This window comes from Eublepharis macularius, chromosome 4, assembly GCF_028583425.1.
Source record: "Eublepharis macularius isolate TG4126 chromosome 4, MPM_Emac_v1.0, whole genome shotgun sequence".
NCBI classification, from domain to species: domain Eukaryota; kingdom Metazoa; phylum Chordata; class Lepidosauria; order Squamata; family Eublepharidae; genus Eublepharis; species Eublepharis macularius.
Window position 1 is genome coordinate 175,859,646 of NC_072793.1, and position 26,773 is coordinate 175,886,418.

General features: G+C 47.9%; 2 protein-coding genes across 2 annotated transcripts in view; both read left to right on the top strand.

Moving 5' to 3' along the window:
• The first annotated feature begins 6,341 nt into the window (after positions 1–6,341).
• On the top strand, positions 6,342–21,440 carry LOC129327197 (zinc finger protein 260-like). The gene is made up of 6 exons (XM_054975682.1): positions 6,342–6,390; positions 9,002–9,510; positions 10,251–10,353; positions 11,691–11,773; positions 12,187–12,313; positions 18,110–21,440. Exons 2-6 carry the CDS (start codon positions 9,100–9,102, stop codon positions 19,318–19,320), a joined length of 1,935 nt encoding a protein of 644 aa, XP_054831657.1. The 5' UTR covers positions 6,342–6,390; positions 9,002–9,099; the 3' UTR covers positions 19,321–21,440.
• Positions 21,441–23,805: 2,365 nt separating this feature from the next.
• The window catches only part of LOC129327902 (zinc finger protein 850-like), a 46,901-nt gene continuing 43,933 nt past the window's right edge, over positions 23,806–26,773 (top strand). Inside the window, exon 1 of the mRNA XM_054976651.1 lies at positions 23,806–23,847. The gene's annotated coding sequence lies outside the window, so the exon portion shown is untranslated. The remainder of the gene's footprint in view (positions 23,848–26,773) is intronic.

Below are 26,773 nucleotides of genomic sequence, written 5' to 3' on the forward strand. Positions count from 1 at the left end.
GTCTCTGCAACCGGGGGTAGCTCTTCTTGGCCACTAGCTCCAGACGGGCAGGAAAACATAGCTCCCAGGCATCGTTCCTGACTTTCCGAGGGTCGAGGTCCCCACCGTCGAGGTGTAGGTAATGAAATCACAGGCTGAATGCCTCTTCCGATACTGCTTAGAGGCCGGGCTCCAAGGGTGCTCCACAATACCCCTCCAAGCTGGACCACCTCGACATCAGGTTTAGAAGAAGAAGAAGAAGTCTCTCCACCCTCCGTTCCAGGAACAGGAGGCTCATTCGGATTAGATCCGGTATCCATCCTTCCCAGATGGGGGTTAGGGAGAGCAGGGTGATTCTCAACAAAATGTCAGTTTATGGAATTCAAGTTACTCTGATTTCATCTCCCACCCCCTTGCTGCAAGAAATCCAAGGTCTCTTGGTTCAAAGGTTATTTATTGAAAGATTATATTCGAAGTACAGGTGTCCATAAGTAATCCAAAGGCATGAAAGCTTCTGGCTGACAGTGAAGCTTTGTTGAGAATGACATGTTAGTTACAAAAAGCAATATATCAAAACCTCCCTCTATTTCCTGCCCCCCCATTGCCTGACTACAGTTGATGCCTGGGAAGGCGAGGGATGCTCCACCAAGGTCGATGTCTAGTCCTAGTAAATAAGGCCTTCCTGCCTCCCTGGGAACACAGCTGTGAACCTGTGGAGAGAAAACACTGGAAAACTACAGCATGAGAAAGCATCTGAAAAACAATATGGAGTTACTGTGGATAGCAGGCCTGACAACTGCCATCGAGCCGTATTCCTTAAGGTGGTGCATTAATTGCTCTATTGAGTCCAAAAGCTCTTCTAATATAAATAATAAATCATCCGCAAATGCTTGTATTTTGTGTTTATAACCTTTAACTGATACTCCTTTAATTGCTAGATCACTCCTTACAGATCTCATCAATATTTCCAACATCAAGATAAATATTAATAGCAAAAGAGGGCACCCCTGACTTGTCCCTTTTTCAATCCATATGGCTTGAGTCAAATCATCATTAATAACTATTTTTGCTTTCTGCTTCTTATATGTGGCTTCAATAGCTTTTATAAAGCCTGTTCCAAATTCCATCTCTCTTATCTGCTCAATGAAGAATTGCCAGTTGATGTTATCAAAAGCTTTTTCAGCGTCCAAAAACACCATGGCCACCTGCTTCTCAGGACGTGCTTCGTAATATTCTAATAGATCTAAGGCAATCCTAATATTATTTCTCAGTTGTCTTTTAGGGGGGAAATCCTGTCTGGTCATGATACATTATATCAGGTAGTACTTTTTTCAATCTTGTAGCTAATCTTGTAGCAAATATTTTATAGTCGCAGTTGAGAAGGGATATAGGTCGGTAATTCTTAATTTGCTTCATGAATATTCCCTCTTTATGTTTTAATAAAATTGTCACCTCCATCCATGATTCGGGCAGGGATGATTCTTCTAGTGCTATGGTATTCATGTTTTTATAAGATAAAAGGATGACATCTTCTAGTGCTTTATAGTATTCTACTGGAAGTCCATCTGGTCCAGGTGTTTTCCCATTCTTTTGTTTCTGTATGGCCTCCACTATTTCCATTGCTGTGATGCTAAGTCATCTTGAAGGGCGGTATATAAATCAAATGTTATTATTGTTATTAAAACTTACGAGAAATTGAATGAGTCACACAAGGAAGAAAAATGCCTAAAAGTCCAGAGGGAGGAAAGAGCTTGAAAGCCCAGAACTCTTTTGGTACATCAAGGAAGGGAGAAACCATGTACACAGTCTGAGCTTCTGGCATAGGAGTGCTGATCACAAAGAATCCTGACATCTCTGCCATTGTCTCCTTTTGCAAGATGGAGGGTAACTTGGAGGCCCCCTGTGATCATTTGGCTAAACAAAGTGGAGGTGGCTCGATGGAGGAGCCTCTCCTTTGCATGCAGAATATCAGGGGCTTCTCCAGTTAAAAGGAGCAGGTGACAGACAATGTGAAAGTGCTGCACCTCAGACCCTGGACACCCTGTGCCAGATGGGGTAGACAATACTCTCCTGGTTTGACTGATGGTCTGATTTGGTAGAAAGCAGCTTCACATGGGTTCATGTGAACAGCAGATGAGAGGCATCTCATCTGTCACTTGCATCAGTGACAGCCTGTATTAATTCCGGGGAACTCAAAATAATTTTCATGGGTATTAAAACTTACGAGACATCGAACGAGGTACACAGGGGAGAAAAAAGGTTTCAGTGTCCAGAGGGGGGAAAGAGCTTTAAACCCTGAACTTCTTTTGGTACATCAAGGAAAGGAGAAACCATGTACACGGTCTGAGCTTCAGGAATAGGAGTGCTGATCATAAAGAATCCTGATATTTGTGCCATTATCTCCTTTCACAAGAAAGGAGGATTTCTTGGTGCCCTCCTGTGACCATTTGGCTAAACAAAGTGAATGTAGCTCAGTGGAAGAACCTCTGGCTTGCAATCAAAGTATCCGTGACATCTCCCGTTAAAAAGAGCAGACAGTAGACAACGTGAAAGATCTGCACCTCAGACCCCAGACACCCTGTGCCAGATGGGGTAGACAATACTGTCCTGGGTCTGATTCGGTAGACAGCAGCTTCATTTGCGTTCATGTGAACAACAGATGAGTGGCACTGTTGCATAATCATATCAATGCATGATAACCTCTATGTATCGGGATGCAGTTTCATAACCTATGTAAGGTTCAGCAACTAGTCTGGAAAGGTACAGGACCCCCTCTTAACCTGAAGAAATGGTAAATGTATTGTTTTTCTTCTTTGCAAGTAAGTATCGAGTTTAGCTTCGTACCTTTGCTTTGAGAATTTAAGGAGAGTTACCAAGATGTCTCTCAGTGCACCTGTTGCTTACTTTTATAATCACTTTGGGGACCAATCATTTTATTTAAAAGACAAATCACATATTAACATTGGAAAGATTCATCTGGCCCTAACTGTCACCTTCTCTGTCAAACATGTAACGTAAGATGCTAATCACCCTGACCTGGACAGCCCATGCAAACCCAATTTTGTCAATCTTGGAAGCTAAGTAGGGTCGGCCTGGGGTAGTCATTGGATGGGAGACCTCCAACAGAGACCAGGGTTGCACGCAATGGAAAACCACCTTTGTTAGTCTGTTGCCTTTGAAAACACCAGCACGGGGCCCCATAAGTCAGTTAGAGCTTGACTAAACTCTTCCCCAAGGGGATAATCAGGCTTTAAGTGAGATACATCTTGGGGCGGGGGGGGGGGGGAGGACTCAAAGATTTCCATAGCAGTCTGCCGATCTGCTAAAATCTTATTTGCCTTTACCTTCATGCATTTAGCTAAGTTTGAGAAGTGTTAGGATACCTCATTTTATTGCATGCATTTTTTCCTGTACTGTATAAAATAGTAATGTTTTATTTTAATAAAACGATTACCTTAAGCAAGTTGTCTATTCTGCTGGCCAAAAGATCTGATGCCAGAGCCCCCCTTGTTTCATTATGATGTAAGAGAGAATTCCTCCTCTGAGAGGTTGTCTTAAACAGACCCAGTTGGAGAGTTTTGCAGGTGGGTTAAGCTAATGAGGATACCACTTCAAGAGCAGAGCTCAGTGCAGGGGTCCTCAGAGGGCAATTAATTCTGACAAAACAGAGATGGGGGCAGTTGTTGATCTTGCCCATATACAGGATGGCACCTGGACAAGGCCTTGTTCAGAGGAGCCAAATTGGCAGGGTGAGGCATAGAAGGAGAGGAGGTCCAGCAGAAATGAGGGCCAGAAGTCAGGCTCTCCACTCCTTGCTTCAGCCCACTTTACACACCTTAAAGTCTCTCACACATGAAGCTACTAGATATTAAATATGACCCTCACTCCATCAAGGTCAGTCTTGTTTACTCAGACTGGGAACGGCTCTCCAAGGTCTCAGGCAGAGGTTTTCCCCACCTCCTCCTACCTGATCCTTTTACCTGCAGAGGCTGGGAATTGAACCTGGCATCTTCTGCATACCAAGCAGATCCACCATGAACTAACACCCTCCATCATGTAAGGAAGGGGCTTGACTCTGCCCTGGTCCAAGCCCTTATGCCAATCTGAAGCTTAGCCTAATCTGCGGCCATTTTCTTTGCTCCTTGTCTGCTTCTTGGTCTGGGCAGGAACGTCAGTCCCTTTCACTTACGTTATTATTACTTGTGGACAGACCAGCCTGTGTACTGTTCGGAAATAAGAAACCCCTTCAGGCGATGTTGAGTCACACTAGCCACTTTGAGGCCAGAAGGAAAAGGAAAATCTTCTCAGGCCTTGACTCCTCCTGTACCTTCCAGCTGTCACCAGCCCCATTTTCCTTTCCCATCTGGGCCATGACCCACAACTCCACCCTCCCTCTTCCCATTGGAATGCTGTCACAATGTTTATTTTTTTTAAAAAAAAATTATTAGCTGCTTTTGTACCTTGCAGGCACTCTTCCTGGAGCCCCTCTTGGCAAAGAGTTTGGCTGCCAGCCAGAAGTGCTGCTTTGGCTGCCCTGTGATACCCTCCTGACCTCCCAAAGAATCTGCAGAAAGAAAAAGTCCTTCCTGGACAGCCCCAGACAGAGGAAGGGTGATGGACAGAGAGGCTGCCTCTCCTGCCAGAAGGCGCAGCCCTCTCAAGGCTGGGGCACGTCTTTGCCCTCATCCCTTCCTTTCCTGTCTCCATCCGCAACAGCTTCTTCCCCTTCCGTCCTCTTGCTGAGCTTGCAGCTCTTCCAAGAAGAACCAAAAGGAGAAAAAAGAGGGGCCCCCTCAAGTACTTTTCCTCACCTGAACCTGCAGCAGGAACCAAGGGACAGCTTCTCCCAAAGAACCTCCAGCACATGCCTCGGGCAGCTTGCTAGACAGGCCGGACAGTGCAACCATTATGGATGCCCCCTCCTCCACCATTTCCTTCCTCTCTAGGAAGCAGGGCTCTCTTCATTTTCACCATTAGAGGACTGAAATCCAATGTCTCTGCAGGATTCTCTCGTTCTGGCTGACCCAGGGGCTTCTGCACCAATAAGAACCTCACCACCACCACCACCGCCACACACGCCCCATTCTCCAAAGGGAACCAGAGCCCACAACAGCAGCAGCTGCGCCTCCTTTGCTAGGTCTTCAGTTAGGCACGGTTCTGTCTTGCTCTTGACTAGGGAAAGCTTCATTTGCGCTAAGCAATAAACAATGTGGAGGGAAATTGATTTATCTCTCATGAAAGTGGTAACCGAGGGAGGCATTGTTAGTATTGGTTATTTAGAGGGGAATTTAGCGGTTCCGCGACATCTTTAAAATTTGAAATTGGCCACTTGGCTCACAACTTACAGCTTAAACTAGAAAAGGTAGGAGAAATCGGCATCGGCCACCCTGCTGATGTGATAAAAAGCTGAATTAGAACTCGTCAAGAAATGAAACACTTCAGGAATCCTGGCCTAAACAAAGAGCGGAACCACAAGTGACAAAAGGCACAGGTTGGACAGGCATCCTAGTCTTGCAGCTTGGCTCTCTGACTGCTGTCCAATGGACTTTTCAACTGTCACTTGTCCAACATTCCACCAAGCTGCCTACATTTCCCATCAAAACTTGAGGGAAGCTGACAAGTGTCCAACCTGTGCCTTTTGTCACTTGTGGTTCCACTCAAAGTCTACTAATTTCTGTTCCTCCGTTCCTCCTGGAGAATTTATTATTTGGACGATCGATGATCTGGCCTTCCGAACTCAAGTCTTCTCTCCCCCCTTTACACTGCTGATACCAGCCAGGGGTTGCCAGCTCCAAGTTGGGAAACTCCGGGAGATTTGGGGGTGGGGGGTTGGGACAGCAAGGGACCTCAGCAGCGTATCATAATGCCATAGAGTCCACCCTTCAAAGCAGCTCAGGGGAACGGCTCCCTCTGGGCTGCAGATGAGTTGCAGTCTCGGGAGACCTCCAGCCACCCCCTGGAGGTTGGCAATCCTTCACACCTCCAGTGCTCCTTCTGCAGGAAGCGCCGCGCTCCACGAATTCGTCTATTAGAAGACTGGAGGGGAGGGGGCGGTTCCCGGAGACTTCTGCCCTGTGCGTGGCCTTCTTTTCAGCCTTTCAGATTTGCACGGCTGCGTTGTGTTGTGTTGGGACTTCTGGGAAAGGGCGCGGGGTGACTGAATAAACGTCCCTCAAACTGGCAGCAGCGCCGAGCCAAGCGCCCCCTCCCCGCGATCTGTGCTTCCCCCACCCCCCAAACCGCGCTTGCAAAGGAGGGGAGGGGGCGGGCCAGCCGAGGGAGGACAGGGAGCGAGGGGCGTGCCTAGAACGGCGGGCAGGAGGGGGAGGGGGTTCCGGTCTCCTCCCCCTCCTTTCCTGGTGCCCGGGATTTCTCACGAGGAGGAGCAGCAGCGGCGCGTCCCCAGATCGGGTGAGCTGCGACTGCCTTTGCGGGGAGGGGAGGCAGGTCCAAATGCCCCCCCCCCGCCCCGGCGGCTCTTTGGAGGCTGCGGTCCGGGCAGGGGGCGTGGAGCGCGCAGCCTTGTACGGGCGGGACTTCGTGCGAGGGTTGCAAAGGGGCGCCCCGGCCAGGCAGGGTGCCGAAGTCCGGCCTGGGTGTCGGTTCCCAGGGCCGGATCCTGCGCCTCCCGGAAGGGGCCTCGATCGCAGATCTGGGCTGTCAGGCGTGTCTTAGGGAGCCGTACTTAAAAGCCCCCCCTAGCTCCTTAAGGGAGGGGGTCTCCCAGCGTTGCCAAGTCTGGATTGGGGGATCCCGGAGAGTTGGGGGCGGAGATCCATTCCCTCCAGGTCTCTCTCGTCCGGTGATCAGTTGGGATTCCGGGAGATTTCCAGCCCCCACCTCGAGGCTGGCCACCTTAGGGCTGCCCCAGCTACAGGCAAACGGGACCTCCGTCTCAGTGAGCCCTGCGGGAGGGTCGGGGTGTCAAAGCGTATTGATGCAAGTGGGGCTTTTTAATGTTTAAATTGCGCCAGTGCTGCCATAATCAGTGGATCCCAGTGAGGTCAGGGAAATGCAGCTGCAGCTAATACAGAGAAACCAGGCGGGTTCAAGCTCCCCTGGCTCTGCCTTTCTGGTTTTTATTTCTTTATAGCCCAGTTTCTCACTGATTCTCTAGGTGGATTTACACAGCGCAGAAGAATGGAATCAGAGAGCACAAAACATCCAATAAAAATGCAATAGGACTGAGTGTGTTATTTTACTTATTGATTGATTTATTTCATGTTTCTATTCCGCCCTCCTCGCGAGCGGGCTCAGGGCGGGTCACAACCTGTTAAAATACAATACACTTCCATTTCCATAAAATCTTTAAAAGCATCATTAAAATAAAAGCATATTTCTAATTCTGAAGTCAGCCTTACAAGCGAAAACAGGATGGTGGACAGTCTTCGCAGGGAGGGTTGGATTTTATACACCCCTTGGCGTTTCAGGCCAGCGCAGGCCCAAACCTCAGCCATGTGCCTGGCAGAACAGCTCTGTCTTACAGGCCCGGCGAAAAGATAGTAGGTCTTGCTGGGGCCTGGAGTCAGTAGACGGAGCATTCCTCCAGGTGGGGGCCAGGACCGAAAAGGCCCTTGCTCTGGTCGAGGCTAAGCAGGGACTACCAACAGCTGTTTTTTTTTAAAATAAAATTTTATTGGTGAGTGGAAAAACAAAAGAAAATTTTCCAAATTTAACACATATAATCCCATTTTCCCCCTTACTCTGTCCCCCACCCTTTCCCTCCCCCCTCCCTATTGACTTCCAACAGCTTTCCAACCCTTAACCCTTCTTATTACTTAAATCTATTTCATTTATATTTTCCTGCCAACTTTGAATCATAATATCTCTCACTCTAAGCACATTCTTAGTCTTTTACATAAACTCTATCAAACATACTATCAGCTGTTGATCTCCTGATTGGAGTGTCCTCCAGGGAATATATGGGGAGAGACGGTCCCGCAGATACGCTGGTCCCAGTTTGCATAGGGCCTTATAGTCAGTACTAAAACCTTGAATCAGATCCAGTACTCCACAGGCAACCAATACAGCTTGCGTAATATTGGCGTTATATGTGCCCCATTTGGCATTCTCATAATAATGCATGCCGCTACATTTTGGACCAGCTGTAATGCCCGGGTCAGGCTCAAGGGCAGCCCCACGTCGAGCCAATTTCAGTAATCTAGTCTAGAGGTGACCGTTGCCTGGATCACTGTAGTTAAGTCATGAGTTGACAGGTACAGGGCAAGTTGTGTGGTCTGGCGCAGGTGGAAAAAAGGGGACCTGACAACCGCTGTGACCTGTGCCTCCATTTTCAGGGAGGCATCCAGGACCACCCCCAGGCTCCTAACCCTCAGAACTGGCACCAGCGGTGCCCCATCGAGGGCCGGGAGCCGGAGGCCCAAACCCAATCCGCCACAGCTCAAGTACAGGACCTGCGTCTTTGTCGGGTTCAATTTTATCCAACTCTGTTTCAACCAACCAGTCATGGCTGCAAAAACACGTTCCAGGACATCTGGGGCCGAGTTGGGCCGGCTGTCCATCCTCAGATACAACTGGGTGTCATCTGCATATTGATGGCACCCCTGCAAGTCACCTCCGACTACAGTTTCTGTTATTAAACCTTTTAAACGTGTCCTTGAAAATAATGAAGGCATTCAGGTTGTCTGCAAACCAATCTAGCTGTTCTGGTATCTGTTTTATGCTGCTGTCCTTAAAATACAAGTGGTCTGAATAAACAGAACTGAAAATTTCTGATGAAGACTTAGTAGAAATGGAGTTGGGCTTCTAATCTGTCTTTTATGTGTTTTCACTCCTTTTTCACATATTATACTTTTATACTGTCTGCTTGGCATTTTAATTTTCTTTCTTATTGTGGATCCAGTTGGTGATTTCAGTTCGTAATTTACGTCTCTGGTTCTTATATGCCTTCTTGATCTTTGGTTGATTGAAAAGGGGTAGACGAATTAAGATAGGAAGGAGAGAGCAGGATATTTCAGTGTTCTCTAGCCTTTATTAGCCCGGTATCTTCTTGCCTTTGCAGGACTTTGGACCTTCGCCGGCCAGCTGTGGCATGCCAAAAAAGATAACTGCGCTCCCAGAGCACGGAGATCCTCCTGCCTTCACAGCCCCAGAGCCAAGATGGAAAAGAAAAACTCAGCTGGGTCGGAAGCAGAACGAGGCCCTGAGGCCACACAGGCAGGGATCAGTGGGAAAATCTGGGAAAGGTCTGTGGGAAATATTCTGGGTGAAGATGCCACCAGCTCAGTAGCAGAGGTCCATCACTTCAGGCGCTTTCGCTACCAGGAGGCTGAGGGGCCCAGAGAGGTTTGCAGCCGACTTCACCGTCTTTGCCACCAGTGGCTGAAGCCTGAAAGGCACAGCAAGATGGAGATCGTGGACCAGGTGATCCTGGAGCAGTTCCTGGCCATCCTACCCCCGGAGATGGAGAGCTGGGTGAGGGGATGCGGGCCGGAGAGCAGCTCCCAGGCGGTGGCCCTGGCAGAAGGCTTCCTCCTGAGCCAGGCAGAGGGCAAGAGTCAGGACCAGCAGGTGAGAAAGTTTCGTCCTGGAGGGTCAAAAGAACAAAATATGGAAAATCCTCCCAGGCAAAGTCTCCAGCTTTTTTTTTTTTTTGATGATGATGATGATGAAATTTTATTGAATGGGTTAACATACAATCAAATTAAAAGCAACTACATTTCTTTTCAGTTCCCATAGGTATATGTTCCCGACCCTCTCCCCTCCCCCTTTTCAATGTTGACTTCCCACAGCACGCCAACCCCCCATTTTCTGATCTTATTTCTACACTGTAATTATTAGTCTGTTACTACTGGTAAAGATCTAAAGTATATCTTATCTTATTTAATATACTTCAAAAGACCACAATTGTCCTTTAACATCCCATTTTCTTTCTAAATACTTTCTCATTTTCTTCCAAACTTCAAAAAATCCCTTTGGATCTTGATCTCTCGGTTTTCTCGTTAATTTGTCCATTTCAGCCACGTACAACAGTTTTCGTATCCATTCTTCAATTTCAGGTGTTTCTTCTCTCTTCCAGAATTGTGCATATAATATTCTTGCCGCTGTTATCATATAGTACAATAATATCCTATCATTTCTATTAACGTCTTCCAAATGTAAAGATAACAGCAACATTTCTGGATTTTTAACAACATTATTCAAAGTCTCCAGCTTTTAAAGAAACCAGCCTTCAAATATGCCCTTCTCCACCCCTTCCAGGATGTTTCCCCTTCCTAATTCCTCTCCCCCTTCCTTGTCTGCTGTTTCAGGGGCTGTCAGAAGAGGCTGCTGATTTCTGCGAGGCAGAAAAGGCGCCATCCGACCTGAGGCAGGGGCCGCTGTTCTGGGGGACCACACAGGAGAGCGAGGGAGGTGGGTGAGGATTTCTGTTGTCTCTTTCCTCTCGGCCTCCTTCCCTAGAGTAAGCAAGCCTGCCATGTCTGGGCTGCTGTTGGAATCTGCGTGGAAAAGACGTTGAGCTTCAAGCTCTCTTTCAGGTTCATAAGGTTTGAATTTCAAAGGAATAAAGCTTTGTATCTCTAGAGTATCTTTTTGAACTTTAGCCCACGTGGTGGTGGAAAGTGCCATCAAATCATAGCTGACTTATAGCGACCTCTGCTGGGGGGTTGGTAAGGCAAGAGACTAACAGAGGCAGGTTGCCATTGTCTGCCTCTGCAACCCTGGTGTTCTTTGGAGGTCTCTCATCAAAGTGGAGGAGCGTGGAATGAATTGTTTTGGATGAGGGCCTGAAATACAGATAAAGATTATCAGATGTAGTGTGTTCTTTTTAATGCAAGACATTTGTTATTTCTTTTCAGCTATTATGTCATGGAAAATCCCCCCATAGCTTCCTCCCCACAATCATGAAGCCCAGAGGCCAAAACTAGTGGTGGGTATCTCTGGGTTGCCTTGCAAGTGGCAGGGCCCTTTAAACGGCCCAAACTCCAAAATACCTTCTATTTCATGATGTCCATTCACCAGGATGGGGTGAGGGGCTTCCCGTTTAGGATGCCTCTTCTCAGGTGGGGGAGCTTTCTTTAAAAGACTGAAGTGGAAGACTGGTTGGATTTGGCCTAAGTTCTTTGGTAATTCCACCTCTACTGTTACTTTATTGGTTAACTCCTTCACAGGGAAAGGCCTCAAAAATTTCCAGCTGAGTTTTTTACTACGAGATATGTTAATGGCCAGCTGGAGTCTGATGCCTAGTAGCTCACACAGCGAATTGTGAGGGCTCGGTGACATCTTCCAGGGATTTCAGGAAAAGATTTGTTGGTCAGCAAGTGGTGGGGGGAAAGAAAGATGAACTCCCTTGGCCCACATGTGAAGGTTCCTTTTGGATTCTATTTTTGGCTGATTCCATCGGGGGAAAGGAGCTCTCACACCTGGGCTCTTGTCTTGGTTGCCACCGTAGCCATGTGGAGCACACAAAGGGGCTGGCTGCCTGGACAAAGACTCCGAGCGAATCGGAAGCTTTTAGGACATGAACCAGCCCGGTTTTGAACCACGCCCTTTAGGGCATGCATAGAGTAAGAGACAGAGGAATTGCGTGTTTGCAGCTTTCTTTTCTATCCCCTGTTCAGTCCGTCGCTATGCAGAGAATATGTGTGTCTGAAAGTCTCTCTCCAGCTGTTGAAATCTAAGAAAACTCAGAATTTGACCAGGCAATTTTTCAGGATCTGACTCTTCTCGCCTCCTTTCCTATCTCACAGATGGTGGAAGGACACTAGTGGATGGATCTGCAGCTTTGAGACTTTGTGGTGGACGTCAGGCAGCCTCTGCGCAGCCAGATCAGGTAGGGGAGGAATCCTTGGGGGCTTTGATTCCCTGCCCCCTCCTTTTCTTTTCCCTTGAAGTGGCTGACTAGGGCTGTTACTGTGAAAAAGCTTTGGGTCCTTCAGATCTGCTGTAGCTTAGTGGTTAAGTGGTTGGGCTATGAATCAGCACTCTGCTAGTTCGACTTCCTCTCCTGCCATGAGGTCAGCAGGTGGCTTTGCGTAAGCCACTCCCCTCAGCTTCAGCTCTACAACTGTATTGTGGTGATACTTGATAACACTGACTTTGTTCACCATTCTGAGCTGAGCAGAGTAATCTGTATAGAAGAGGGGTTTGGAAGCACTGTCATTCTTGGTGTTATTAATCTTACCCCATGTGATTGTTTTTAGAGCGTGCCTTTACCTGTAAGGAGAAAATGTCTCTTTCTTTCAGGGTGTAGTGACTCTCGAGGAGGTGTCTGTCTGTTTCACCCAGGAGGAGTGGGCGCTGCTGGATCCGGACCAAAGGACATTGTACAGGGAAGTCATGGTGGAGAATCGCAGGAATCTCGACTTTCTCGGTACGGCTCTCTTTTGGCCTTTAGTGGATCAGTACAGAGAGTAGGAATTGATATTCTTGTCAGCTTGCTGAATGCACGGTACATTCATGTTTAATTTATTCAATGAATCATAAAACCCATTTGTCAGTTAATTGTCTGGAGCTGATAGGGCAATATCTTTAAACCTCAAGCAATAGCTCAGACGGACAGAACTAGCTCCAGCTGCGCCAGCAATGGCTGCCCCCCTGCCATAACCCAGTTGGAATTAGGAGTGGAGCAGGTGGCAATGCTCGCCCCGCACCTTCACCTGGCTGGGGTCAGACGCAGACCAGGAGGTAATGCCCTTCTTCCCTTCACCCAGCTGGGATAAGGAGCAGAGCAGGTGGCAATACTCATTCCCTTCAACCTACCAGAACAAGGCACTGAGCAGGCAGCCATAACCACCCCCCTTCACCCATTTGTTATCAGGCGTGGGGCAGAAGGCAATGCCTGTTTCTCCTTCACCTGTCTGCGATCAGGAGCAGAGCAGATGGCAATGCCACCCCTCTTTACCCAGCAGTATCAGACGTGGAGCAGGAAGCAATGCCTGTTCCCCCTTCACCCAGCTCGAATCAAGAACAGAGCAGGTCGCAATGCCCGCCCCCAGACTGTATCAGGCGTGGAGCCCGTAGCAAAGTCCAGCGCCCTTCACGTGGCTGAGATCACGTGTGGAGCAGGTGGCAATGCCCACTCCCTCCTTCACCGGCCAGGATCAGTGACGGAGGAGGAGGAAATGCCTGCCTATCCGCCCTCCCCTTTCTAGAGTCCGTTGTATTTTTTCCCACAAGGGGCTTTGTTGCTAGTGGAGAATAACTTCTAAGTTCCCCTTTCCCAACAGGCCTGGGGAATTGCTGGGTGAGGGGAGGTAAAGAGAAGGAAGCGCCTGCCTGTCTGGTGGAGCCTCTGATAGAGGAGAGAGAGATCCTGTGAGGTTTGGGGTCAGGGCTGTCTGGCCTTGGAAGGGGCACGCGATGACTGCCCTTTAATGCCTGGGAAGCCCCCAGACCTGTGAAGGGAGATTTGTGCTGGCTGGCAGAGTTTGAAAAGGCTTATCTGCTCTAATAACAGAGAGTCAGTTTGGGAATGCCAATGAATACTTCCAGCACATACACTCAGTTGCTGTGATGTACGTTCTCCTCTCCTGTTCTTCCAAGCTGGCTGGGTTTTCCCCAAGACGCTCCCTCCACTTCCTGAAGATGCATTGGGGGCCTTCCGGCTTGGCTCTCAGCTGCTGCCTCCTGGCTTGTCTTTTGCGGAACTGGGGGAGTCTGAGAGAGATCTTTCCTGTGGGCTGGTCCTGGGGAGGGGCCCTGGCTGAGCGGCAGAGCCTCTGGTTTGCACGCAGAAGGTCCCAAGTTCAATCCCAGGACATGAGCAGGATCAGAGAGGAAGCGTTATGCACGATCTCTGCCTGCGACTCTGAAATGCCGCCACCTCTCAAGAGGAGACCGTCACAGCCTCGGCAGACCAGGAGGCTTCTTCAGTCTCAGGCACCTTTGGAGAGTCAGGTGTGTTCCTTTGCCTGCTGCTGGATGAACCCAGATCACACCAACACACGGCCGTTGCTCTGAACTCTCTACCCTGCGATGTGTTTTTTAATGACAGGGAAAAGAGTTTTGTGGCATTAGTTTTCTAATCTTTTCCCGATTAAAAGTCCCGGCCATCGGCCACCTGGTGCCATCTGCCAGCACATAATTTGGCCATCTTCCCATGCAATAACTCATTAGGCTCTCAACCGGATAATCCCTTGCTTCTGTGCCTGTTCCCACAATTAAGGTCCAGTTCTTAATCATACATTCTAAGGGGGAACCAGGGGTCTTGGTCTCGCACCATTTGCTTCCTTGGTTACCCATCTCCTCCCATTTTGTTACCTATCAGGCAATGAAATAATCTCAATCACAAGTGCCCAAAATTCAGCCTCCCCCGTCCCGAACAATACAATGTACAGTGCCAAGACGGGAGGGGAGGAGTGCTTCCACAACACACTAGGCTGAGCCAGTCAGGTCAGCGGATCGCCCTTCTTCCGAATCTATTTCTAGGAGCTACAAGCCCCCTTCGAAAAGGGCAGCTGCGGTGTCTCCAAGAGACGTATGCTCGCGGCTGTCAGAAGTCCCAAGACCACTGGCAGGCTATACCATGTAGCCACTGAAGCGGCCCCACACCGGTTCCTTCAGCAGGAGGAGGAGGGGTGGTGGAAAGGAATTTTAAAGCTTTAGCTTGAAGGAGCTACCAAGAGAAGCACGAGACACCCTCTCGAAGGGGGGGAGGGATAAAACCCCTTTGAAAGATACACCCAGCTTTGGTCTGTTGATCTTTGGTTCCCGTCTAATCCAGCATTCCATTTTCTACAACGGCCAACTATTTTTTTTTGAGAAACCAACACACTTTCCACCCTTCTACAAAGTCTAGGCAAGCGGCGTTGTGAAGTATGCAACCTTTGTATATGAGAGCTACACTCCGGCCTTTGACCACCCTGTTAGTATCCAGTACTCCCTCTAACCCCCTTTAAGATTCTAAGAAACTCACTTTAATAACTCCTAGTCACATTTTACTTGATTCTTCATCAATCAACATATATGTGTGTGCAGTGAAGAAAAAAATACCAACTAATGAATGACACGGAAGATGCTGTTTCCAGGGTCAGGCCTTATTGGGCTGATACTGGGGAGGATCTTAGCCACTTGGTTAATCTTACATATAATTAATTGGTAGTGTGTGGAGGGGCAGGGAGATTTTAATGAAATGGTGGAGGATTCCGCATGATCAATTTTGATCGGACTTTCTGAGCAGTCATGCCGCGGTGGAGTCCTACGAATCCACTTCTCCCCGATTCCAATATTAGGCTTTTGTTTCACACATTTCATCGGCTCAAAGTCCATCGTGTGGAATTTTTGACAGGATAAAAATCGATTCCTCATTGCTTTTCCCGGGGGAAGTGTCAAATGATGCACATCTTCATTCCTCCCCCCCCAAAAAAGTTGCTACACATAAACGTTGCATCAAACCAACACATTAGAAAAAAATTCCCACAAAAAAACATTGCTACACATAAACGTTGCATCAAATAAACGTATTGGATAGGCCAGAGCACTTCCCACCGATATTGTGGAAGAGTATTGGCTATTGACATTTGGAGGGAAAATTGTTACCAATGACCCCACGTCTATCTTTCCTGCTTTCTTCGTGAGCGGTGTGGTTTAGTGATAGGTGTTGTGTTGAGGACGGTCTCTTTCTCCCTCCATGAAATGCCTAGACAACTAGTTGAACGCTGAAGTCCCTCCATCACACTTTCACTCTATCTCAGAAGCTGTCAGCTGTCAGCGAGCAACAAGTAACAAATTTGGTGTGTTGTAAAATGGACCCATTATTGGTCAGCTGTTGTCATGTGACACAGGATATGTTTCTGCATAGATTTGTAGAAATGTTGCAACGTTTTTTTAATTTTTTTAAAAAAAAAAGAGGGGAAGGGAAAGGGTAGTGTGTGTAGCTTAGAAAACATGATTGGCCAATCAAATTAAGTTGATTCAAAGGGCGAGAGAAAAGAGCAAGGGTGGGAAGAACATCGGATAAAGACTTCCGCATGATTAAAATCCCTAATCTGCTGCGCATGGACAAATAAGTCGGGGGAAAGCAGGATGGAAAAAAAACGGACAAAACGTGCAGTGACTTCGAATCTGCTGCTAGGATTGCCTTCCCACGTGTGGAAACACAAGAAAAAATCGAGGTCATTTAGAAGCTAAAGCAGGGAAAACTGTTCATGCGGAATCAACCATTAGCTGCAGTGTTAGATCGAAGCGCATACACCCCACATAAAGAATATTCATTGACTAGCAACAAAGCCCATTGTGAGAAAAAATACAAGAGGCTCTAGAAAGGGGAGGGCGGATAGGCAGGCATTCCCTCCTCTTCCGTCACTGATCCTGGCCGGTGAAGGGGGGAGTGGGCATTGCCACCTGCTTCATGCGTGATCCCAGCTGGGTGAAGGGGGAAACGGGCATTGCTTCCTGCTCCACGCCTGATCTCGGCAACATGAAGGGGTGGTAGGCTTTGCTACCTTCTCCACACCTGATATAGGCTGGGCAAAGGGGGGTGGGCATTACCACCTGCTCTGCTCCTGATCACAGGGGGTGAAGGGGAAACGGGCATTGCATCTTGCTCCATGCCTGATTACAGATCGGTGAAGGGGGGTGGGTATAGCCTCCTGTTCAGTGCCTTATTCCAGTACGTTGAAGGGAGTGAGCATTGCCAAGAGCATTGCCATTTTCTAGAGGGACATGGTGCCTTGTCTGGGTTTCCCTCCGCGGCAGCGCCCTCTGGTGGTGCACCAGGGTATAAAGTGAGTTGTCTGAAATACGCTTACTCAATTATATAGTAGGATGAGATCTAAACACAAAGCTTATATACCTGAATCTGGTCCATTCCTCTCCCAGATCTGGGGTGCAAACTAATGGCATCTTTTCTGTGCCATTTCTTCTTGAGACAGGTACTAGAAAAGATTGTCCTCTTTCTCCTCTTATTTTTTCTTGTATGTTTGTAACTGTTGCCTTGTGCCTTTAGACAAAATAATAATATTCATGGCTTGGTTCACAACTTTATGGAATTTAACACTGTTTTTTATACAGACTATTTGTTTTTTTTGGAACTTCAGTCTTCCATTCTGGTATTAATGAATGGGATTAATGCTTTTGGCGAGTTGTTTGGTTATTCAGTCACTTGAATAAAATCTGAGTTGATGCCATTAGGAGACAATATAATATGGAGTGTGGTGGACATTTTTGATGGTGTCAAAATCCTCAGATGGGGGATTTTTAGTTTGCATCAATTGATAGGCTATGATGATGAATTTTTCACATTTTATCAGCTAAGGTCTAGATATGAATTCTCAACTTTTCCTGAATGGCAATATTTACAATGGCAACATTTATTGCTATCCAAATATGGCCTTACAACAGTGATTATTTCAGAGTCTCCCCCACTTTGGGAAACTTTAATTGAATCAATACAGAAAATGAAACCTACAATATTTGTTTATAGATACTTGATGTCTGTTAATAAATATGGCCTTCAACTGCTCAGGGATGAATGGAATTAGATCACCCAGTTTTGCCAAGGCAATAGGATATGGTCTTAAATTCTATGCCTGTTATTCTGTGGATCTTAAGCTATAACTCAATAAAAATTGTTTTTAGGTTATATTGAACACTGCAGTGCATTTTTAGTAAAGGATTAAGTACAGTCTCTAATTGTTGCCATGATAACTTACAGGATGTGTCTCCCAAGTTCTTGGAACACATCCAGTTACTCGGTCTTTTGGGGAGGAAGTTACCATTCATATGAATTTTGTATTAGAACAGTCATAGATTTTTGATAGTATCTATAATCTTCTAAAGTATTTGCCTGTTTCCTGGAGTCCAACTAATGCTCAACGAAAATGGACCCTCCATGCCCTTCCTATTAGTAAAATACTTATATTACAGCACTGGACAGACTGATGCCCACCTCCTGTAATTAGATAGATTGAGGACCTTACAGCTTTATCAACATTTGTACATATGACATATACACAACAACAGCATGTGGAATTTATTTTTAGATATTTGCAGACCTTTCGTAGAAGCTACATATATACATGGCAATATACATGGCAGCTTTATTGTTGTTGCTGTTTACTTTTTCTGAAAATTAAAAAAAACCTTTTAAGAAATCAGTTAATTTTGTTTATCCAATGACAGGACAATAATTTTTTTCTTCATTCATTTTCTCCCTTCATTTCTGCAGAGCACAAGTGCGTGAGAATGGGAGAAGAAGATAAAAAGGGAACTGAAGCAATATCAAAGTGGAGAATGAATTCCATTGTTTCTGAAGATGCCAATTCCCCTGAAATTCAAGTCCAGGAAGAAAGTTACAAAAGAAATAAAACGATTCTCACTCAATGTGCTAAAATCTCAACTAGGAAATCAAGGTTTAGCTCACGTTTGCAAATGCAAAATCAGGGAAATCATGTGGAAGGGTCAGAGTGTGGGAAGAGCTTCAGCCTGGGCCAAGACCTTATTTTACATGAAAAACTGCACACCCAGGAAACGGTACAGTGTGAAAAAGATCAAAAAATGGAACACCTAACTCAACAACGAAGAGGGCACATAAGGGAGAAACTTAATAGATGTCCAGATGGCAGAAAGAGCTTCAGCCGTAGCTCAAAGCACTCTTCCCATCATAGAGGAGAGAAACCTAATAAATGTTCCGATTGCGGAAAGATCTTCAAAAGTAGGTCCTACCTTACTTTCCATAAAAGAATCCATACAGGAGAGAAACCATATAAATGCTCAGAATGCGAGAAGAGCTTCAGATGGAAAAGTGACCTTTCTGTTCACGAGAGAATGCACAATGCTGAAGATGCATATAAATGCTCAGAGTGTGGAAAAAGCTTGAAATGTAGAGCAAGCATTATTTCCCATCAAAGAATGCATGCAGGTGAGAAACCATATAAATGCTCAGAGTGTGAAAAGAGCTTCATCTGTAGGTCAAGTGTTATTTACCATCAAAGAATCCATGCAGGGGAGAAACCACATAAATGTTCAGAATGTGGGAAAAGCTTCCATCATAAGGGCCAACTTACTTCCCATCAAAGAATCCACAGAGAGGAGAAAACTTATCACTGCTCAGAATGTGGAAAGAGCTTTAGTGGCCATTCAGGCCTTGTTTATCATCACAGAATCCACACAGGAGAGAATCTATATAAATGCTCAGAATGTGAAAAGAGCTTTACTTCCCATTCCGGTCTTGCTTATCATCTCAGAATCCACACAGGGGAGAAACCATTGAAATGCTCAGAATGTGGAAAGAGCTTTAGGTCCCATTCCGGACTTGCTTATCATCACAGTATCCACAAAGGGAAGAAACCATATGAATGCTCCAAATGTGGGAAGAACTTCAGTAAGAAGGCCATCCTTATGTCTCATCAGAAAACTCACACAAGGGGGAAGACATAAAAAATGCTCAGAGTGTGGAAAGAAGTTCAGACGGAGTGACAACCTTACTTGCCATCAGAGAATGCACACAGGGTAGAAACTATAAATGCTTAGAAAGTAGAAAGTGCTTTAGTCAAAGATGTACTCAAACTATCCATTATAGAACTCACATGGGGAAAACCTTATAAATATTTGGAATGTGTAGTGAGATTCAAACAGAATGTGCAGTTTACATCCTATTAAAAACCTGACAGCCCGTGATAATTCCTGGGAACTGGAAGAGCTTTTCTTGGCTGTTTGGTGTAGTGGTTAAGAGCACAGGACTCCCATCTGGAGAACCGGGTTTGATTCTCCACTCCTGCACTTGAAGCCTGCTGGGTGACCTTGGGTCAATCACAGCTTCTAGGAGCTCTCTCAGCCCCACCCACCTCACAGGGCATTTGTTGTGGAGATAATTATGACATACTTCGTAAACTGCTCTGAGTGGATGTTAAGTCATCCTTTCTTTTGAATAAATATTTTATTAGTTTTCTCATAAAGATAGGAATAGGGGAAGGGGAATGGGGAAAGGAAGGGCAACAGGAACATCCTAAAGTCTGCTTGCATCAGCATTCTACTTATCTACTTATCATATCATATGTCACTCTACAAATCCTTCAACTGTGATTAGTAGTAACAGTTATAATATTGCCTTCATATGTTTACTACATTCAAGTCTTTATATTTGTTTTTAATCCAGTTATAAAAAGGAATCCAAGAGGGAGCAAAATCTTCTTCCATCTGTCCTTTCGTTAGTGACTAGGGGTGTGCAATTTGGGTATATGATACCCGAAAAAAACCCGAAACAGGTTGTTTCGGGTTTTTCTGAAACGTTTCAGAAAACCCAAAATGTTTAGGGTAATCCGAAACAGCAATTTCTGAAACGTTTCGGTATTTCAGCTTGTTTTAGTAATGCATTTCAATGGGAAAAAGCCTCCCCCAGGCTTCCCGGCAGCCTGGGGGAGGCATTTTCCCACTGACTCAAGCCAAACTTGGTGGGGACCTTACTCTAACCCCCCTCTAACAACCCCCCAAGTTTCAGAAAGATTGGACTTTTGGGGGCCAAGTTATGGCCCCCCAAAACAGGTCCCCCTATCCTCGCCCAATAGGGAAAGGTTTTTACTTGCTGCTGCTGATCTCTTACTTTGTGGATGCTGCTGCTGATCTCCATGTTTCCTATGGAGGAAAAATGAAGAGGCAGGCTTGTCTTTCTAGGGGGGCATTTTGCATGCAAAATGCCCCCAACCCTCAGGGGCCCTTCTCCTACCTTTCCTCCCACCCCTCACCAAAGCGCAGCCTGCTCCCACTTGGGGGGGGCATTTCATGGCCTCCCAAAGTAGGTGCTCTCAGCCCCCAAAGTCCACTCTGTACAGCCCCACACATACCCAATTCTCCCCCAGCTGCCACACACAGATCCAGATCCCCACAGTAGCTCCTCACAGGCCCAAATCCAGCCCCAGCAGCCCCACACAATCCCAGGAACAGGCTGGCCAGCCTTCTCCCTTTATTTCCTATGCTGTGAACTATAACACTCTGTTTTCCAGAGCAAATGTGCACAGTCCAGGGATGCCACAATGGTGGGCACACTTCTGTGTGCCAGCTTGTCCCTGTGAAAGAGCACCTGAACCACAGACACCCTCCTTCAAATTCCCCCACCACCTACAGAGATGGCTGGCCAGCCAGCCCCATTGTTCTCTATGATGGGAACCAACTGGACAACAAAGAATAAAACACAAACAACACAAAGTTTTTAAAAAAACATTTATCACTTTCAAAGTACAAGTAGGCAAAGCATTATGACACATTACACCAGCAGTCCCCCACACAGAAAAGTAACATGACTCACTTAACATCAGAGAATCACAGAAACACAATTCCTGTCAAAAACACTTTATTTCTTGAACAGCTTTACGTTACACAGCAGGGGGGCACACCAAAGGGCATTCCAGCATTCCACCTCACAAAAATAACACAACTCACTTAACATCAGAGAATCACAAAAACACAATTGCTGTCAAAAAAGGTGAAATGGGCTGTTTTATTTTGTGTAGTATGCTGCTTTCGTGCCCTGTTGTGCCCTCCTACTGTGTAACCTAAAATAGTTAAAGAAATAAAGTGTTTTTGAAACCAATTGTGTTTTTGGGTGATTCTTTAATGTGAAGTGAGTTGTGTTATTTTTGTGTAAGATACTTCTGGCATACCCTTTGGTGTGCCCCCCTGCTGTGTAACCTAAAGCTGTTCAAGTAATAAAGTGTTTTTGACAGGAATTGTGTTTTTGTGATTCTCTGATGTTAAGTGAGTCGTGTTATTTTTCTGTGTGGGGGACAGCTGGTGTAATGCGTCATAATGCTTTGCCTACTTGTACTTTGAAAGTGAGAAAATAATTTTTTTAAAAAAATATTTTGTTGTTCATGTTTTATTCTTTGATGTGCAGTTGGTTCCCATCATAGGAAACAGTGCGTCAGGCTGGCCAGGCTTCTCTGTAGGTGGTGGGGGTGTCAGGGGGTGGTTGTCTGTGTGTCAGGTCAGGTGCTCTTTCCCAGGGACAAGTTGGCACTCAGAAGTTTTCCCACCATTCTGGCACCCCTGGGCTGTGTGGAATTGCCCAGGGAAAGAAAGTTTAGAAGTTCCCAGCATAGGGAACAAAGGGGGAGGTCTGGCCTTTGCCAGCCTATTCCTGGGGTTATGGGTGTGGGGCTTCTGGGGGTGGATTTGGGTCTGTGAGGGGCTAATGTGGGGAATCGGGATTTGAGTCTGTGTGGCTGCTGGGGGGGAATTAGGTTTGTGTGGGGCTGTGGGGGGTGGACTTTGGGGGCTGAGAGCACCTACTTTGGGAGACCATGAAATGCTCCCCCAAGTGGCAGCAGGCTGAGCCTTGGTGGGGGGTGGGAGGAGGGGTGGGAGAAGGGCCCCTGAGGGCTGGGGGGCATTTTGCATGCAAAATGCCACCCCTGGCAAGACAAGCCACTCCCAGCTGTAAGTAGTAGAGAAAAGATCTCCTACTTGGGGAGGCCATGAAATGCCCCCCCCCAAGTGGGAGCTGGCTGAGACTTGGTGGGGGGTGGGAGGAAAGGTAGGAGAAGGCTCTGTTCATTTTCACCATTAGAGGACTGAAATCCAAAGCCTCTGCAGAAATATCTCATTCTGGCTGACCCAGGGGCTTTTGCACCAATAACAACCCCACCACCACCACACACACCCCGTCCCCCCCATTCTCCAAAGGGAACCAGAGCCCACAACATCAGGGACTACCAGAGCCCACAACAGGAGCAGCTGCGCCTCCTTTGCTAGGCCTTCAGTTAGGCACGGTTCTGTCTTGCTCTTGACTAGGGAAAGCTTCATTTGCGCTAAGCAATAAAAAATGTGGAGGGAAGTTGATTTATCTCTCATGAAAGTGGTAACCGAGGGAGGCATTGTTAGTATTGGTTATTTAGAGGGGAATTTAGCGGTTCTGCAACATCTTTAAAATTTGAAATTGGCCACTTGGCTCACAACTTACAGCTTAAACTAGAAAAGGTAGGAGAAATCGGCATCGGCCACCCTGCTGATGTGATAAAAAGCTGAATTAGAACTTGGCCGATTCCAGATGACTAACCTTAAGTCGCTTCATGCCGCCCTCTTCCGGATCGCGACGGGGAAAATGTGAAATATCGCATTTCCTCGCGCGAGTTTTGCGCGCAAAACTCGCGCGAGGAAACACGATATTTCGCATTTTCCCCGTCGCGATCCGGAAGAGGGCAGCATGAAGCGACTTAAGGTTAGTCATCTGGAATCGGCCCTTGTCAAGAAATGAAACACTTGAGGCATTCTGGCCTAAACAAAGACTACTGATTTCTGTTCCTCCTGGAGAATTTATTCTTTAGAAGATCGAGCTGGCCTTCCGAACTCAACTCTTCTCTCCCCCCTTTACGCTGATAATGTCAGCCAGGCGTTGCCAGCTCCAGGTTGGGAAACTCCTGAAGATTTCGGGGTGGGAGGTTGGGGCAGCAAGGGACCTCAGCAGAGTATGATAATGCCATAGAGTCCACCCTCCAAAGCAGCCCAAGGGAACGGCTCCCTCTGGCCAGGAGGGCAGTTGCAGTCCCGGGAGACCTCCAGCCACCGCCTGGCGGTTGGCAATCCTCCTTCACACCGCCCATGCTCCCCTTCTGCAGGAATTCGTCTATCAGAAGACTGGAGGGGAGGGGGCGCTTCCCGGAGACTTCTGCCCTGTGCGTGGCCTTCTTTTTAGCCTTTCAGAGTTGCATGGCTGCGTTGTGTTGTGTTGGGACTTCTGGGAAAGGGCGCGGGGTGACCGAATAAACGTCCCTCGAACTTGCAGCAGCCCGAGCCAAGCGCCCCCTCCCCGCGATCTGTGCTCCCCCCCCCGCCGCGCTTGCAAAGGAGAGGAGGGGGCGAGGGGCGTGCCTAGAAGGGCGGGCAGGGGGCGCTTCCGGTCTCCTCCCCCTCCTTGCCTGGTGCCCGGGATTTCTCACGAGGAGCAGCAGCAGCGGCGCGTCCCCAGATCGGGTGAGCTGCGACTGCCTTTGCGGGGAGGGGAGGGGAGGGCAGGCGGGTCCAAATGACCCCCCCCCGGCGGCTCTTTGGAGGCTGCGGGCCGGGCCGGGGTCTTGGAGCGCGCAGGCTTTTGCACCAGGGGCTTCTGCACCAATAAGAACCACCACCACACACACCCCGTCCCCCCCCCCATTCTCCAAAGGGAACCAGAGCCCACAAGAGGAGCAGCTGCGCCTCCTTTGCTAGGCCTTCAGTTAGGCACGGTTCTGTCTTGCTCTTGACTAGGGAAAGCTTCATTTGAGCTAAGCAATAAAAAATGTGGAGGGAAGTTGATTTATCTCTCATGAAAGTGGTAACCGAGGGAGGCATTGTTAGTATTGGTTATTTAGAGGGGAATTTAGTGGTTCTGCGACATCTTTAAAATTTGAAATTGGCCACTTGGTTCATAACTTACAGCTTAAACTAGAAAAGGTAGGAGAAATTGTTATCGGCCACCCTGTTGATGTCATAAAAAGCTGAATTAGAACTCATCAAGAAATGAAACACTTGAGGCATCCTGGCCTAAACAAAGATAACTAATTTCTGTTCCTCAGTTCCTACCAGAGAATTTATTCTTTGAACGATCGATGAGCTGGCCTCCCGAACTCAACTCTTCTCTTCCCCCCTTTACACTGCTGATACCAGCCAGGGGTTGCCAGCTCCAGGTTGGGAAACTCTGGGAGATTTGGGGGTGGGTGTTTGGGGCAGCAAGGGACCTCAGCAGAGCATCATAATGCCATAGAGTCCACCCTCCAAAGCAGCCCAGGGGAACGGCTCCCTCTTGGCTGGAGATCAGTTGCAGTCTCGGGAGACCTCCAGCCATCCCCTGGAGGTTGGCAATCGTCCTTCACACCTCCAATGCTCCCTTCTGCGGGAAGCCCCGTGCTCCACGGATTCGTCCATCAGAAGATTGGAGGGGAGGGGGCGCTTCCCGGAGACTTCTGGCCCTGTGCATGGCCTTCTTTTTAGCCTTTCAGATTTGCATGGCTGTGTTGTGTTGTGTTGGGACTTCTGGGAAAGGGCGCGGGGTGACCGAATAAACGTCCCTCGAACTTGCAGCAGCGCTGAGCGGAGCGCTGGGCCCGGCTGCGCCCCCGCCCTGTGCCCCCCCCACCGCGCTTGCAAAGGAGGGGATTGGGTGGGCCAGCCGAGGAAGGAGTGAGTTGTGTGCCTAGAAGGGCGAGCGGGAGGGGGCGCTTCCGGTCTCTTCCCTCTCCTTGCATGGCGCCCGGGATTTCTCACGAGGAGCACCAGCGGCGTCCCTCGATCGGGTAAGCTGTGACAGGATGTACTAAAACAAATGACAGGATTGCCCATTGGAAATAATGGGAGAGGCTTGAATGCCCATTGGAAATAATGGGAACCTGGAATGGCCTTTGGCTTGCATGGGCTTCATTAAAACACATTAGAGCAAAAACGGCGGTGCAACGAAAACGTGGAATGGATTTTGAAGGAAACTGTCTGGGCCCAGATAGACTGTTCTAGGACTAGATTGACAGGCCCCATGCTGGAATGACGGCCCCTGGGTGTGACAGAAGGGCTCTGGGACAGGAATGACAGGCCTTTGACTGGAATTGTGGCGGAACGGGCGCTAGCTCTCAGTCCGGGCAACTGAGCCACCAACAATGGCCTGCTAGCCCGGCTATCCGCCTCCCACCGTCCCTGGTGGGCATGGCTCACACTCTCCGTTGCTGCCACCACTCACTGAATTGTACATCACCTGACTGGCAGTGAGACCCTTCTGGCTGAATTTCCCTACTGGGAAGTGAATTCCCCAATCTTTGGGTGGCCCCTGGAGAATTGGGAACCCAGCAAAGTCTGGCCTGATCAGTTCTCCTGGGCTCCCTCCCTTCCTGTAACATGCCAAGTGGGGAAGCTTACGTAGTCAGAGCACCACAAGGTTCCTTATATTCCAAAAAGTATAATTTATTAACGATATACAGAGCACTATATGCAAAGCAGATAAAGGCACAACGCATAGGGGTAGACTCTCCTGTTGAGAACTCACAGGGCAGAAAATCAAACTGAAGAGAACCGCTGTCTACTTTCCCTACCACACTGTTCCCTACTCTACCTTAAGGGGCTGGTGATCTGAGGGAAAGTTCACCTTTTATTTCCTTTCTGCTGCCTCCCAGGCCTTCCACATTTAGAGCCTAGGCAACCGGGTTTCACCCAGCAGCAGGAGCCTCTCCTTCTTCAACCAAGAAGGAGCCTAACTAACTTTTCCCCCTCAGGATCGGCTGAGAGCGGGACCACAAGTGACGCCTGACACAGGTTGGACACTTGCCAGCTTCCCTCAAGTTTTGATGGGAAATGTAGGCAGCTTGGTGGAATGTTGGACAAGCGACAGTTGAAAAGTCCATTGGACAGCAGTCGGAGAGCCAAGCTGCAAGACCAGGATGCCTACATTTCCCATCAAAACTTGAGGGAAGCTGACTAGTGTCCAATCTGTGTCAGGCGTCACTTGTGGTCCCGCTCTGAGTCAATTCAGGCTCCACCCCTTATTTTTCCCACACTTTCTTGGGCCGGGGCAGCTGGGAGTTGTAGTCCAGGAAGATGGGCGTCCCACACCAAGACTCCTGCAGGCCTCTCCCTGGCCCTTTAGCCCATCAACCCTCAGGGGGAACATTTCCTCCCCTTTCTTTAAAGACAGATTAACAGCAACTGGAACTCATTTCACCCCTGGTAACGATTTCGTTACAGGAATGATGGCCCCTGGGTGCACCAGAAGGGCTCTGGGAGTGGAATGACAGGCCCCTAACTGGAATGACGGCCCCTGGGTGCACCAGAAGGGCTCTGGGAGTGGAATGACAGGCCCCTAACTGGAATGACGGCCCCTGGGTGCACCAGAAGGGCTCTGGGAGTGGAATGACAGGCCCCTGAGTGCAATGACAGCCCC